At 38.2% G+C, this 15093-nt stretch overlaps 1 protein-coding gene across 6 annotated transcripts in view; it reads left to right on the top strand.

Annotated features, from left to right (window-relative positions):
• The first annotated feature begins 1275 nt into the window (after nucleotides 1-1275).
• HNRNPD (heterogeneous nuclear ribonucleoprotein D) overlaps nucleotides 1276-15093 on the top strand; it is an 18184-nt gene continuing 4366 nt past the window's right edge. For 2 of the 6 annotated variants that reach the window (XM_074274211.1, XM_074274212.1), the window contains exons 1-4: nucleotides 1277-1762; nucleotides 3324-3380; nucleotides 13588-13756; nucleotides 14654-14815. In XM_074274211.1, coding sequence (XP_074130312.1) covers nucleotides 1413-1762; nucleotides 3324-3380; nucleotides 13588-13756; nucleotides 14654-14815 — 738 coding nt within the window. In that variant the 5' untranslated portion in view covers nucleotides 1277-1412. Of the gene's footprint in view, nucleotides 1763-3323; nucleotides 3381-13587; nucleotides 13757-14653; nucleotides 14816-15093 lie in introns of all 6 variants that reach the window. The other 4 variants (XM_074274215.1, XM_074274214.1, XM_074274213.1 and 1 more) reach the window with 4 other exon arrangements.

Below are 15093 nucleotides of genomic sequence, written 5' to 3'. Positions count from 1 at the left end.
ACAAACAAACAAAAATAACCCAAAACCCAACAACTAAAGAATTTTTCCCGCCCCCAGTTTTCAGTTCATCTACCAAGGTTAATTCACTTAAGGGCAAAAAAAAGTTTGTTTTTTTAAAAGTGGGGGGAAATCCGTAGACTTTTATAAAACATTCCGAGTTTGGCTCTGAGAAATTAAGTTTCGCCCCGCCACTACTGTTCATCCCAATATATACAAATTGCTTGGTCCGGGGCACAAACGCGAGCTTCAGTCCTACTTCGGCGCACATCGCGGATCACTTCTCTGAATGAGCGGTCCTCACTAGGGCCTTTGTATCCCTGGACTAGAAGTAAACCAGAGGAGTTTAAAAAATTCGGACTCGGAGGCGGGGGCAGCCTAGTGGTGCACATCTCCCCAGGCTACCATCGCGAATTTTGTCGGGTGTATGTGTATGCGGAGGGGAGGGAAGCCTTAACTTCTGTCCCCTACTCCTCTCCGGGACCGCCGCGCTCACGCTCAGCACAGCGCCCGGCACATTGAAGACCCGGATGGAGCCTCCGGGATCCCGGCCCGGGCTCCCGCGCGCCTGCGCCCCGGCGCACGCGCTCTAGTGGCCCAACGGGCCCCGGTGTATTTTACGAGCCGTAATCAGTTACACGAGCCGAAGGGCTCCGGCCTCGGGCGGGAGGGAAAGCGAGGGGCTGCCTCTCTATCCAGTGCCCAGCCGCCCGCCTTGTTCTCGGTGGCTCCCGCCTGCAGCCGGGACCGACGCCACTTCCTCTTCCTCTTCGAGGTGGAGCGCGCGGGGGGGGGGGGGGACAAAAAAGGGGGGGGTAAAGTGAAGGGGGAAGACAGAGCAAGCGAGAGCAAGCAAAGGAGAGAAGAGAGAAAAGGGAGAAGTTGGGGAGGAGAGAGGGTGAGCGGCTGCCGCGCACAGGCGAAAGAGTTAAGGAGAGGAGAAAAGGGAGAAGAAAGAGTAGCAATGAGGCCCGGGAGGAGGCGGAAAGGGCGCGCTCCCGTGTCACGTGACCGGGACGTGCCGCTCTTCCGCCGGCCATTTTAGGTGGTTCGCGGCGGCGCCATTAAAGCCAGGAGGAGGCAAGAGCGGCCGCCGCTGCTGCATTTCTTTTCAGCGCTACCGGGGCGAGCGGGAGTGCGCGCCGTGCAAGAGTGGGAGGAGCGGGGAGGGGGGAGGGAGGCCAGAGAAGCCGCGCGCGCGCGCGCCCGCCTGCCCGTGTGTGTCCGTGTCCGTGTGTGTGCCTGTGCCTGTGCGTGTGCGTGTGGGGGGGCGCCTCGCGCGTTAAATCGAGCGAGCGCGCGGCGGCGGCGGCGCGGCGGCTGGGATTACTTTGCTGCTAGTTTCGGTTCGCGGCGGCGGCTGCGGCGGAGGCGGCTGCGGCGGACGTAGTCTCGGAGGCGGCGGCGGCGGCAGCATGTCGGAGGAGCATTTCGGCGGGGACGGGGCGGCGGCGGCGGCGGCCCCGGAGGCGGGCGGCGGCGCAGCGGCGGCAGCGGCGGAGCAGGAGGGAGCCATGGCGGCGGCTGCGGTGGCGGCAGCAGCGACGGCAGCGCCGGCCGCCCCGGCAGCAGCGCCGGCGGCAGGCGCCGGGGCCGGGGCCGGGGCCGGGGCCGGGGCCGGAGCCGGAGCTGGAGCCGGGGCCGGAGCCGGGGCCGGGGCCGGGACCGGGACCGGGGCCGGGAGCGGCGGCGAAGGTACCGAGGGGCCCGGTGCCGAGTCGGAGGGGGCCAAGATCGACGCCAGTAAGAACGAGGAGGACGAAGGGTGAGTAAGGGGCGACCAGGCCCGAATGTTTCTCTCTCCCCCCCCCCCCTTGTGTTCCCCCTCCCCCGGCCGGGCCGTTTTCCCGCCCGGGGCTTTTTTCTTTTCCCGCTATTTTTGTCTCTCCTCCTTCCCCAGTGCGGCCCCTCCCCCTTTAATCCCTGGGATCTCCTTTTTAAAATCCCCCCTTCTCCGGCTAGAGGCTCGGAGCCTCGTGGGGGTCCCTTGGCCGGAGCTCCGCGGGGGCGCGGCTCCAGAGCACATGGCCCGGCCGCGCCCCCGGCCCGGCCCCGAAGGCCCCGCCGGGGCCTTTTTTGAAAGTTTGGCGGGCGGCGCCCCGGGCATGTCCGCTAGGCCGCGGCCTCCCGCGCGCCGCCCCAGCGCGTAGACGCGGCCTCTGGGGAAAACACATGGGCGCGTAGATGCGGCCTCTCTGAGCCCTTGCTCACGCGTGGACGCGTCTTTTTTGTCCCGCATTTTTGGGGCGAACTTCCTTTTATGAAGTTTTTCTCTGCGGAGGAAACCTTACCCCTAGGTGCCTTGCAGGGGACCCCCACTGTGGCCGGGCCGCCCCTTTTATGGCGCTCAGATCAGCCTAATGGCCAATTGGGGTTCCTCTTAATCCCCCTCCCCCGCGCCTGCCCGCCTTTCCACTAGTGGAGAAACCCCACGCGGCCGCTGGTTCTGAAACAGTTTCTTCTTTCTGTAGCTCTCCTTAGTACTAACCTACTTCTACAAGTTGGAATCATAGTTTTGTATACTGATTAAAGCTGCTCCTTTAAAATCGAAGTAATTTGTAGCAGTTGGAGACTGAGAAAAATATAGATGCTACCACAGGGGGACTTGGTGGAATTCTTGGTTGGGGTTTCTTCCTGTTTTGGACTTGTGACCTTGGGGAAACAGCTCCCATTTTCCCTGTATATAATAAGGGGATAATATTTTGAAATATAAGAGAGGTGTCTATGGATATACAAAGTAGCAATAAAATGTAGCTTTAAGCCAGTATTAGAAACCATGGTTCCCTTTAGCGGGGAGGGCACCTCGTAGATGTGGGAGTGAGGGGAGGGGAGGGAGAGGGGGCGGGGGCGCGGCGGGCTGGTTGGGGGAGGGGGCAGCATTTTGAAATTAGAATTTTTTTTTAACCCTGGCCCAGTCAGGCTCATGTCATGTTGGCTGTGCTGATCCTACAGTTTGGGGAAAGGGTTGGGAATAATTAGCTATTAAAAAACTAATCTTGAATTATGTGCTTTAAATTAAGAAAGGAATTAAACATTTGGAAACTTAAGCCTTTTAACATTTTGGTTTTTGTTTTCTCTGATTTGGGAAAGGCACTAAAATGACTAATGTATTACTATTGCTGTTTGGGGGAGGGATTAACTATTAATTTGTATGGGCAGACTTTATAATAGTTTTGAGTTTTCATATCACAAAGCAGCTGCCTTTGTAATAATCTACTGTTTGTTGAACTTGAAGTGTAAATGAATTAAAAATTTTTAACCCTAACATTGTTGAAAACTAAAACTAGAATTTTGATTGGTTGCTGTACCGGTTGTTAATTCCCTAGCCATTCAAACTCCTCCCCACGGCACTCTGAAGCAGCGACGGCACAGCGGGAAGAATGGTAAAACTTTTACATTTTATTTCTGTATTTTAAAGGTTTCAATAGCCATATTACATTCAGAGGCCGTGTATTAGTGTATTTGTTGCCCATTGATTTTCCCCAGGAAATCCTAATCTTTTAAGGTAATAGGATGTTACAAACCTGGGATAGAAAATGCTTTTATAGTTTGTAATCCATGGGCAAAAATTGATGCCACTATGTAGTTCTTGGTCTGTGTGATAATGCATGTAATTGCAGTTGGCCAAGATTATGTTAAATATCTCTAGTGGTACTGTTTTTTATTATCTATAGGAAAGAAATAATAATATGATGATTGATAGTTGATTTACCTAGTTTGCTAGGAAGATGGGAAACAATGAAGTTGTTGGTGGTGTTGAAATTCTATGTTACATGCTGAATTTGAGGTTTATTGGTTGTAAAGATTATGTTTAAAAATATATTGCATGTTTGAATAAAAAGTTCTGGAAGTGGCAAAAATAAAACTAATTTTAAAAATTTAAATAAAGTTCTGTATTCAAATCAGACTTCTTACACACTTCCTATAAATTCATTAGTATAGATTACAAAAGTTGGATATGAAATATTTACTGGCTTTTTACTTTGTCCCTTAATCTTCAGTATACATTAAATGCCTATTTAAAATTACAAAAAGGCATGGTCCCTATCTTCATGGAGTGTAAAAGATTATTTTAGATGATTTGGGGTTCTTGGAAGGCAGTACTGTTTGACCCTAACTGGTTGATATTTTCTTCACATCTAGATGTCTTCTCTTTGGAAGGTTGGTTGCATTTTGTTGTTCTTCAGAATAACTGTTTTCTTTCTCCTTTTAAGAGAGGAGTGTTTAGGATTTTTCTGAGGTACCCAGCCAGATGTATAAAATAGTTTGGAAAGCAGTAGGTATGTTTAAGTATGACATGCACATCTTTTGGGCAAGTCTACATTTGCATGCTATTCCCAGGAATTTTAAAGTTGATTTTATTTCTTTGTTAAAGATGATAGGGTAAATAAATACTGTCCTTCACCACCCACTAAAATAGCTCTAGGCTTTTTTAAAATAAGAATAAGTATATAGATTAGACATTAGTCCAAAGGTTAGCGTTAGCTATATATGCCCAGTGGAAAATGAACAGCTTCTGGATCAAAACTGGAACAAAATTGGGAAATGGGGAGGTATTTGAGGTAAATTTTACTGTTTCCATGATGGCTCATAAAACTACTGGAGCTAGAGACTATGAGACTGAGCTAGCTCTGAGGAGTATTTTAGTATGATTTAAAAAAAAAAAAATGATTAAACAGCATGATAGAGTTGAGAGGTATGGAGTCAGGCTTCCCAAAGTATGTTTTCTGGAAGCAGCCAGATAAAGGAGTCTCTTTGGAACCCATTTAATGAGTCTTGTAATGGATAATTTGCATGGACTAAAGTCTTGGTTTTGTTCAGTATAATTCCTTTTTAGGCAGTAACAGTTAAAAGGCAGCAGGCAGGGTTAAGGGAATGATAAAATAGCTGAACTTGGAAGTCAGGAGACTGGGTTTTAAATCCTGGATACATAGTAGCTGTGTGACTTGTACTAGGCATAGTGCATTTCCTCGATCATATGTGGGGATAATTATCCCTACTATTGGGCCTGTAGGGAAGTGTCCTATATCCTGTTTCCCTTCCCCCGGGTTGGCCCTTTGCTCTTCTCAGGAGGCCTCAAGCACTCTTTTAAATAGGGATTGCTTAAAAAAAGATCAAGTGCAAAGTAAACTAATACTAAATACTAATACTTATGTATCTGAGTTTCCTTTAGTACTATGGAGTTCTGCCAAAGTGGTAGTTTCGTACTTTTTTTTGTTTTTCTATCCTAAAAAGTAACTTCAAAAATGAGCCTGTGGTGGTTTCACAAATTTGAGGGCTTTAGGTTAAGACTGGATGAATAGATTTTCCCCCCTCTCCCAATTGTAACTCAACATTTCTAATAAAAAAATTAGCTCTTACACCTACCTCCATAATACTGAGCTGGGCTACTCTCCCCTCTCCCAATTATAACAACAATATTTCCAATAAAAAGTTGCTAAGAAAGGAGGTCAGTTCCTCAGTCACTCACTTTGCTTTGATTATGTTCATTCTCTCAAAGTTATGCCTGAGAGATGTTAGGCAAGACCAATAAATTGGCCGAATTGATTCTACAATCATCTACTTTCTGAGGAAGTTCCTTAAGGGCCTGAGATCCAGTAATCAAAATGTCCATATTCTGGCTGGCTGGAAATGGCAGTGTATGTCTTGAGATGTTCAAAGTCTAAACAAGATGAACTGGCATAGAGACAGACTCCACTGAACTAATCTTAGAACAAGAATCTCCAAAGTAGGTAATGACTGTGTGTGTTTGGCAGGAATCAAAACTTTCCCCCCATTCTTCCTTTCAATCACCCTTGGCTTCATCTGAACCCATACCTAAGTCAGATGGGATTCATTCTGCTACCCTTTGGGACTCCTCTCTCCCCCCCCCCCCCCCCCCCCTTTAGGTAGTTTAGGTAGAAAAGTTTTGCTTTAATGCTCCTTTGTTCTTTTGAAAAAAAGTGATACTCCAAGTATGCTTTGGAAATATATACACAGCACAATTTCATTTCATTTATTTGTTATATGAAAGAAACTCAATTTGATTAGGAATATCTGGTTGTATAATCACTAGTAGGAGTAAGTAAAATTGAGAAAATTGACCTAAATCTTATGGTTCAGTAGCTTATGTGTTACCTGAATTAATGCATATTGTAACCTCATCTATGGCAGGATTCCTTTGAAATGTAAACTTAATTCTTTGATTATGTTGTATGGTAAATTGTTTCAATTTGGGGAGATGAAGGTCATAGAAAAGAGAGCAGTATCTTTAATTTCGTCTCATCCATTCTGAAAGGTCTCTTTTGGACTTGGTAAAACAAAGCAAAACATAGTTAAGTGAGGTAGAAGAAAGGACTTTCTAAAGTATTGTTAATCATTTTATTTTTGAGAATTTTATTTGAGAAATAAATAGTCCATAAACTTTATTACAATTTCTCAAGTTGTCTAATAGTTTTCCCCATGAGAGGAACTGTTTTTTATGACAGACTGGACACTAATGGATCTGCAAGGTTGGCTTTGGAGTTGGAGAAAACTTGTTAAACAACTCTGCCATTGCTTATTGAAATCTCTAGCAAATATAAAAAAAAGATATTTGCCCTCTTCACTTAATCTTCCATGCAACACTTGATATGAATAACAACAAGCATTTATTAAATTGAGTAATAGATGTGAATATGTTATGCCTTGGAGGTGCAAAATATGATCATATAGTATGTGAAACTTGTGAAAGCCCAGTTTTATTTGTCATGACTTGTCTGTGGCCTGTAGGGTTGCATCTATTTCTGGTAATACTTATAATCTAACCTAGAGGAGGTATTGTTACTTCATTTGACATGTCCTATCTCTTGTCACTAAATTTACTTGAGATGGGTCATGTTGTTTAACCCTTTGGGGCCTCAGTTTCTAAGTCTGTAAAGTAATTGTGGCTAGAATTAGATGATTTCTTGATCCTTTATAGTTCTTAAATATGTGGCTTAAATGACTATTGTGTGTTTCTCTCTATACTCCATTTTAATCTTGTGAAAAAGAAAAATGATTCTCCTTTTGTACCTTCTGAGATCCTGAGCTACAAGCTTTTGAAAGGGAAGAAGACATTATACAATATTTAAATTGAATATTAAAAGTTAATAATTTGAATATTGTGCTGTATGATATATGTGATGGAGTTTAATTCTTACTTGACCAGAACATTTAATTAACACCAAATCATTTTACCAGAAAACCCAAGGTAAAATCTGGCTATGCCCACTAAAAACTTCTGTGATCATCTTTGATTAATTGTTTAACCTTTGTTTTTATTTCCTTCCCCCTCTCCCCCCTTCTAATCATTCTAAAGAAGTAGGAGTTGATTAAAATCCAAAAAAATTATTAACCTGTTCTGGTAGCATAATGAAGTAATAAGAATTATTAAACAAATCTAATGAATTAAATATAATACCAAATCATCTCTCCCTACCCCTACCAAACATTGATCCTAAAAGATAAATTTAGATTTTCCCTTCTATTGCCATGTTAAACCTTGACATGTAATTGATTTTATTATATCTCTTAATAATGTGAAATAGAATTGGAATTTTCATGTTTAATAAGACATTATTTTGGAAAGTTTTTTAAACTAATAAGCATAAATTTATGTTTTTATATCTGTTTCAAAGTAGTAGTTTTATAAAGATACTTGGCTTTCTACTTTCTAATTTTCTAGTCTATCTTAAATACTTGGCCTCAATGTAATTTTAAAATGCTTTTTTGACTGAGTGGTTTCCCTACTCAGTTAACTAAATATATCCTTATTTACTATAAAATGAAAATTTTTGTTTAGCTTTTAAATCCACCAGGTTTCACACTTGGTTTTCTAGCATTCCAGCCAAATTGACCTTTTCTACTCCTCATCTCACATCCCCCAATCATAGAATGCATTCCCTAATTTCCATGTTTTATCAGTGCCTTGTGTCCTTTTCTCCCACCCCTCATTTTGTATAACCTACTTGTGTATATTTATATATTCTTTTTATGTTATAATAATACATTTACATATGTATTGTCTCTACTATTAGAATGTAAACTCTTTGTGAGTAGAGATTATTTCATTCTTTTTGTATCCCTCTGTTTGGGCTTGAAATTTAATAAATGCTTGTTGATTTATTAATTGCTATTGTTATATTGTGGATCTGATTAAGAGGTTAGACTTTTGAACCCTTGACACCTAAGGAGGGATTGTTAAATTTTATGAATTTTCTAATATGTCTTTCAGTAAATCTACTTAAAACCTTTATTGAGTAAGAGCATTGGATTTTTGTGAGGCAATTGTAAGCTAACCTGGAACTTTTCCTCCTTAAAATTATGGTTAAGTGGTTAGCTTTTATATAATCTGAAATTTCATAGAAAATTTGGTTTCCAAAGTAGTATTATAGATCATTCCACTGTTTTGATTCCTAAATTTCTATTTTTTTGTAATTGGAAAGAATGAAAAGTTCTAGTTTTTAAAATAAGTTTATTGATATTTTTGTTTTTACATCACATTTGCCACTGTATCTTTCTCTCATCTTCTTCAATATCCATCCCTTATGAAGAAAAAAAAGGTAGAAAAAATTCTTCAAAGCTAAATTTTATTTATATATATATATATATATAAATCCGAGATTATGGGCCCCTGACCTTTGCTGTGGAAAAAAAGGGATGGTAGTTTCTTATTTCTTTGTGCTTGAAGTTGAGTCATTATAATTATGCAGCATTCTATTTGCTATTGTTTGGAGTTTTTTATTCTTGCATTGTTGTCATTGTATAATGTTTTCCTCTTCTCACTTTACTTTGCATCAGTTCATATCATTTTCTCCATGCTTCTCTGTATATATGTGCTTCTAGCTTTGATTTATTTACCATTAGGCCTTCACCACAGGCCATTCTTTGTAAAATGACCAAATTTGAAAGTTCTTTTAATATATCTTTGGATAACAGTGATTGGTCATATCTAAAATGCTTGCCATCACCTCATTAATATTTGATGGCTGGTGGTATTTTGTATATATTATGATCACTCTACCTTCCCCTAACCTGTATCTAAACATATCAGTAATAGTTTTTTTTAAAGTTGCAGGATATTGAAGAAAATTCTAAAATACTTGATATTTTTAAGATGTTATCTAATTTGTATAATTTGTAATTGTTTGATAGCCTCTATATTATAATCATGATTTAAACCTATTACCTTTTTAAATATCTAATCTGAAAAGAATTGGGAAAGAGTAATAACTTTAAGATAAAAATTTAATGCCAGCTTTTTTGCTGCAATCCCTAGCAACCACACAGACTGAATTCTTAACCAGACCAGAGCATGTTTTCCTCTATTTCTACTGCTAGATTTCTTTGTTACAAATCATGTATAAGATAGAATATCAGAAATCACCTTTCACCAAAATTCAAAACTGGAATCAAAACACAGAATATTTTTGCTAAAGATCCACTTCTACAAGACATTCTAATCTCAGTCTTAACTTTATATTTTGGATGGATGTTGAAATTTACTGTTGCTCTTTTTTCTATAGCCAGTAGCCTCAGGAGTTTGGTATTTGGATTCATCCCTCTTTTCTTAGGTCTTATCAAGAAAATTTGAGGGGGAAAAAAAGTGCTAATTCTAGAATTAAAGGATTTAGAATTTTTAGAAACAATATTAACCTAGATTTTAATTGAAAATCTCTCCCCCCCCCCCCCCCCCCCGGGGGCTGGGGTTAAGTGACTTGCCCCAGGGTCACACAGCTAGGACGTGTTAAGTGTCTGAGACCAGATTTAGACTTGGGTCCTCCTGAATTCAGGGCTGGTGATCTATCCACTTCGCCACCTAGCTGCCCCCTTAATTGAAATTTTTGAGAACACTACACTTCAAATTAGTAGAGGTACTAGTCATTTGTCTATTATCTTCCTGTATTTAGTGTAGTAGATTTAAATTGAATAACTGTCATTTTAAATTGAATCTTACATTTACACTATAATAGATTTCAAATCCTGACTGCCATTCTCTCTGTATGACAGTGAAACAAGCTACTTGCCTCTTTGAGGTATCAGTTTACTCCGCTGTTTTAAAAAAAAAAAAAAAAAAGAAAGAAAGAAAGAAAGAAAATTAAAAAAAAAAGTTTTGAACTAGATTTAGTATAGGTGACCTCTGGAGTCCCTCTCAGGCCCTTAGGTGCTGAATTGTTTGATTATACTTTAGATGTGCAATATCCTTAACTTGAAATTCCTAGAATTCTGGGAAAGTTAAAAAACAAACAAACAAAAAACTAGAACATTGTATATTGGAAGTACTACATCTCAAATTAGAATTATAGGTTTTAAGTACACATTTTTACCTATTTATTACTTGGTTTAAATCTTGTACTTATGAAAAATTACTTTTGACATCTCAGCAAGAGTGATGTGAGCACATCTTTCCATCAATGATAACTGTAAGGTGATTTGAAGAGAAGGAACATAGATAACACTACTTTTAAAGTAAAGTATACTTCTATTTTGCATGTTTATATAGGTGCCACATCATGATTTTTGGAAATTTACAGAAAGCAGGTGATATAGAATATTAATATTGAAAAAATAACTCTAGTCCTATTTTAAAAAAAAAATCAGAAAAGAAATAGAAAAAATAATTCAGAATCCATACAATATTCTCCCCATCCTTTTATTTTTACTGTGATAATTGATAATAATTAACAATGAGGGCTTTCACTACAGTATCCTGAAATATCATAAATTGCTAGGGAAAAAACGAATTGTACTTAGGAGTATAGTTGGGGTTAAGTATAGCACCTCTCATATAGCTAAGGCACAGCTGAACAAGAAGGGGAGACAAGACATCTGAGTAGCCAAAAATAGATGCCACAAAGTGTCTATGTTAATAGGACAGCCTCCCCAATCCCCCTCCCCCCTTCATTATACAGCTTTGTCAAGCTTGGTTATTCTGGATTCTTATCCCAGCACAAAGTAGGAGTGGGGTTACATCTAGGAGACATGACAGCAGAGAGGCTGCCTGGGAGAAGAGAGAATCTATTGTCTGGAATCATTTAGTATCAAAAGGCCTTTGAATAGCTTTGGAGGGGTATGATTGTTGATGCTGACCAAAAAGGTCTTTAATGATATCTAATATTCTGAGAAGGCATATGTAATGTTATTATTATTATTATTTTAAGATTTCTAAAACAAAATTGTATAAAAAAGCAAAATAGCTGCACAAAAAGATGCATTTACTAAGATTTAAAATATATTGCTTTTTGAAAATCCATGCTATTTTTATATGCACACACACATATATATATACTTGTACAGATGTGTGTATATCTACACATGCTTATAATCTTGAGTTTACCATTCTCTTTAACTAGAATATATCAACCATTTTGTGAAAATGGAATCTGTACAAATGAATACCACTCTTGAAACTTATCAAAGGTTTTATAATAGAGTTTTAAAAATCCTTTTGAGGATATAACTTGTGATATTCTTAGATATTAGGTGTATTTTGAATGATCATATTTAGATAAATACATTTCCTATGGGGGGGGAAAACTGATTAAAGTAAAATTGTTGCTAGTAGAACCAACACCTTGTTTTCAAATATGAAGTGTATACTTTCTCTTGAAACTGATTTCTAATTTATGTTTGTTTCAAAGTAAACTAGTTAATTTCATTTTTATATGTGGCATCTCCCTAGTTTTGTTTGCTTGGTATTATCCTCACTTTACTTAAAGGAAACAGTCTATTTTTTAAAAAGTGTTTTGACTGTTCTCTATCATAAGCCTCTTTGAAAGTTGAGTTAATACCCTAATGATTTCTTCTGAATTAATTAATTGTGGTAAGCAGTTGCAGCAAAAAATACATAGTACCCTGTAGTAGCAAAATTTGAACTTTGGAACTGATTTCAAATATCCTAAATCTGAATTAATTCTATTTATATGTAATATGTACAGTCTGATCTTTGGTAAGACATCTATAATCCTTGGTTTAGAAATAATCATGTTACATTAAACATGTATTGATTGGAATTAAATAGACAACACATCCACACGTGAAATAGTTTTCTAGGGAATTGATGTTAATATCTTAAGTGATAGTTGGAATTTATATATAGTGTTCCTATTAACCTACTTTTGACCAAGAACCAATGCAACTAAAATTTACCTGGTCATAATAGTTTATCATAGTACATACAATTATATGATAGTATATGGTAAATATGTAAATTGAGATTCAAGTATGGAAATCTTTGACTAGAATTCATTCCTTAAACAGATTTAATCTGCTAATGTTTCATTTTATTGAGTTGGTGAGGATGATAAAGAAGTCTCACAAACAAAATAACATAAGTATCTAATGTGATTTTGAAAATGTGGTGTAGACTTAAAAGTAACTCCAATTTTTGTTGCATTAAAGGTTGTAGCATTTCGAAGCAAAACATTATTACACCCAAATTAATTGGCATGATGGGAGGAGGTGGAGTTAAGATAACTAGAAAGTATTGTTTAAAAGAGCAGAAATAAACTTGGAAAAATGAGTTTGAATAATCATCACTTAAAGGTCCACTAGATGGAGTTGGTAATGAAAAGTCCATCCCATGTTTTTAGTTTTTTTCTGAGGGGGAAAAGAATCTCAAAAATCCTACTATAGTCTTTTCTATATCCATTTGTATGTAAAAATTATACTAGCATTTGTCACTTTTTAATCTTGATAAGCATACATGTATGTGTTTTAAACACCAAATATAACCAGAACTTTTGCTCTTCCTTCCCCTTTGGTAAAGATTCAAGTCTTCATGACAGCTTATGGTCTCCTTCTTTGAACCCTGAAAAAATTTAGTTAAAACTTCATTTCCCTTTTGGTTTAACCAGCATTTAACTTTTAATATGTGTCTAGGATAATTAGTAAATTCTCTTTAATAGGACACTTCATTTATTTTTTAATTGTACTGTCTTCATTAAGGATTTAAAAATTCTGTCCTTTTTTCTTTTATCTTGTTAATTCTTTGCTTGAGCTAAAAGCTCTTAGTGAGGACAGTCATATCAGAACTAGAAGGCAGCATCGAAGTAGGAAGAAAGAGTGCTAGCTAGTTGATAAATATCATTGAATGCTAATAATGTGTATTAGACATAATGAAAGTTAGATTTGGGGAACCTCATGAAAATTTGCCAGTGTTTTCAAACTCTTGTGATTTAAATCCATTTGGAAGCTTTTGTTCTTGTCATACAAAAAAAATTTTAGCTCCTGATTTAGAAAACATTAAGTACCATAGCAAGTTTCAGGGGCCCTTGATTTATTTGCTCAGGTGTCCAAGTTTCAGTCCAGGGAAAGTAATATTAAATACATTTTTTAGAGGTAGGAAGATCTTTATAAGAAACTGTTCAGGGAGAATGGTGTCTATTTTAATACTTCCCAACCAATTTTCTTACAGTTTGGGAAAAATAATTTAAGTGATACGAACAATATTTAAGGCAAGTTGTGTTTCTTTTTTTTTTTTGTTTGTTTTTTCCTTTCTTTTCTTACTTTTTCTTTCTTTGTGTTTTGTGTTTTTCGTTTTATTTATTTATTTATTTTTTAGCATTTTAATATTGCTTTTTGTCTTCACAGGAAAATGTTTATAGGAGGCCTTAGCTGGGACACTACAAAGAAAGATCTGAAGGACTACTTTTCCAAATTTGGTGAAGTTGTAGACTGCACTCTGAAGTTAGATCCAATCACAGGGCGATCAAGGGGTTTTGGCTTTGTACTATTTAAAGAATCGGAGAGTGTAGATAAGGTAGTGTGTTATATGCTCTGATCAATTAGTAATGTTTGAATTAATAGTACCAAATGTGGACCAGGGTATATTGGATGTTCCCTGACTTGATTTTTGTCCCAGGGCATATACAAAATACTAAAAATACTTTAATACATTGGGTATGCCCACTGGATTATTATTGTTTTAATTTTTAAATTTTTATTTTTTTGGTCCCAGAGCCCAAGGCATAATTGGGGAGAGAAGCAGAAGCCGCTTCTGTCAGTATAGTTTTATGAGTTGTCAATAGCCTAAAAGTATGTAGAGTCTCCTAAAATTAACTTGTCACCAATTTAAAAAGGCGCATAACGGGTATATTGACAATGTTGGTGCTCATTTTAGACTCTGGGGAGGTAAGCTTTTTACTTCATTCCTCCTTTATTGGTCATGGACCAAAGTGAAATGACAACCATACCGAGAGATTGCTGCCAATGAACAATGATAGCTTTTCTGTTAAATCTCCCCCACCAGCAGCTTTAATGTTGACACATAAGTAATACACCTAAATTCAGTTTCATTTTTTAGTTTAGCCTGTTTTGGGGAATGGAGTGTGGAAGGCCCCCCATTTCATGTGGGTCATATAAAGTAGGACATTATTAGAGGAACTGGTGGCTTTTAGGTGATAAGGTGACTTATCCTCAACAAAAAATCAAATGTGAGGTGAAAGTAAAGAATTTAATGCATGGATGTTGATCCATGTTATCCCTCAAGACATTATTGATGTAATTTTTTTATCTTGAATTGATATCATGCCTTGCTTTGCCAGTGCTACAATTAATTCATATGTAAATATAGTTTTCATTTGTAATATTTTAGTTAATACTTCTGAAAACTTAGAAAAAGATTTACATTTTTAAAACAAAGCTTCAATTTCTTTAGGTCATGGACCAGAAAGAACACAAATTGAATGGCAAAGTGATTGATCCTAAAAGGGCCAAAGCCATGAAAACAAAAGAACCTGTTAAAAAAATTTTTGTTGGTGGCCTTTCTCCAGATACACCTGAAGAGAAAATAAGGGAGTACTTTGGTGGTTTTGGTGAGGTATGTGACACATGGCACCCCTGTTTTCAATTAAGTTAGTGCCTTTCTTTCACATGTGGTTCTATATTAGTATGAATTGTCACATGTGGATTAAAAAAATAACGACTTAAAAATGAGGATTGTTCACAATATTTTGGGTATAAAGATGTAATTGATATATCTGCAAGTCTTTATTTCTTAGCCCATGGAGTCCACTCAGAAACTGATACTGAATATTAATTTAGGAAAAACTTCCACAAATTAGCTATGTGGCATTCTATTTTTATGTGTTATTTCCC

The sequence above is a fragment of the Sminthopsis crassicaudata genome, chromosome 6 (assembly GCF_048593235.1).
Source record: "Sminthopsis crassicaudata isolate SCR6 chromosome 6, ASM4859323v1, whole genome shotgun sequence".
In the NCBI taxonomy this organism is placed as follows: Eukaryota; Metazoa; Chordata; class Mammalia; order Dasyuromorphia; family Dasyuridae; genus Sminthopsis; species Sminthopsis crassicaudata.
This window is presented reverse-complemented; position numbering and strand designations above follow the sequence as displayed.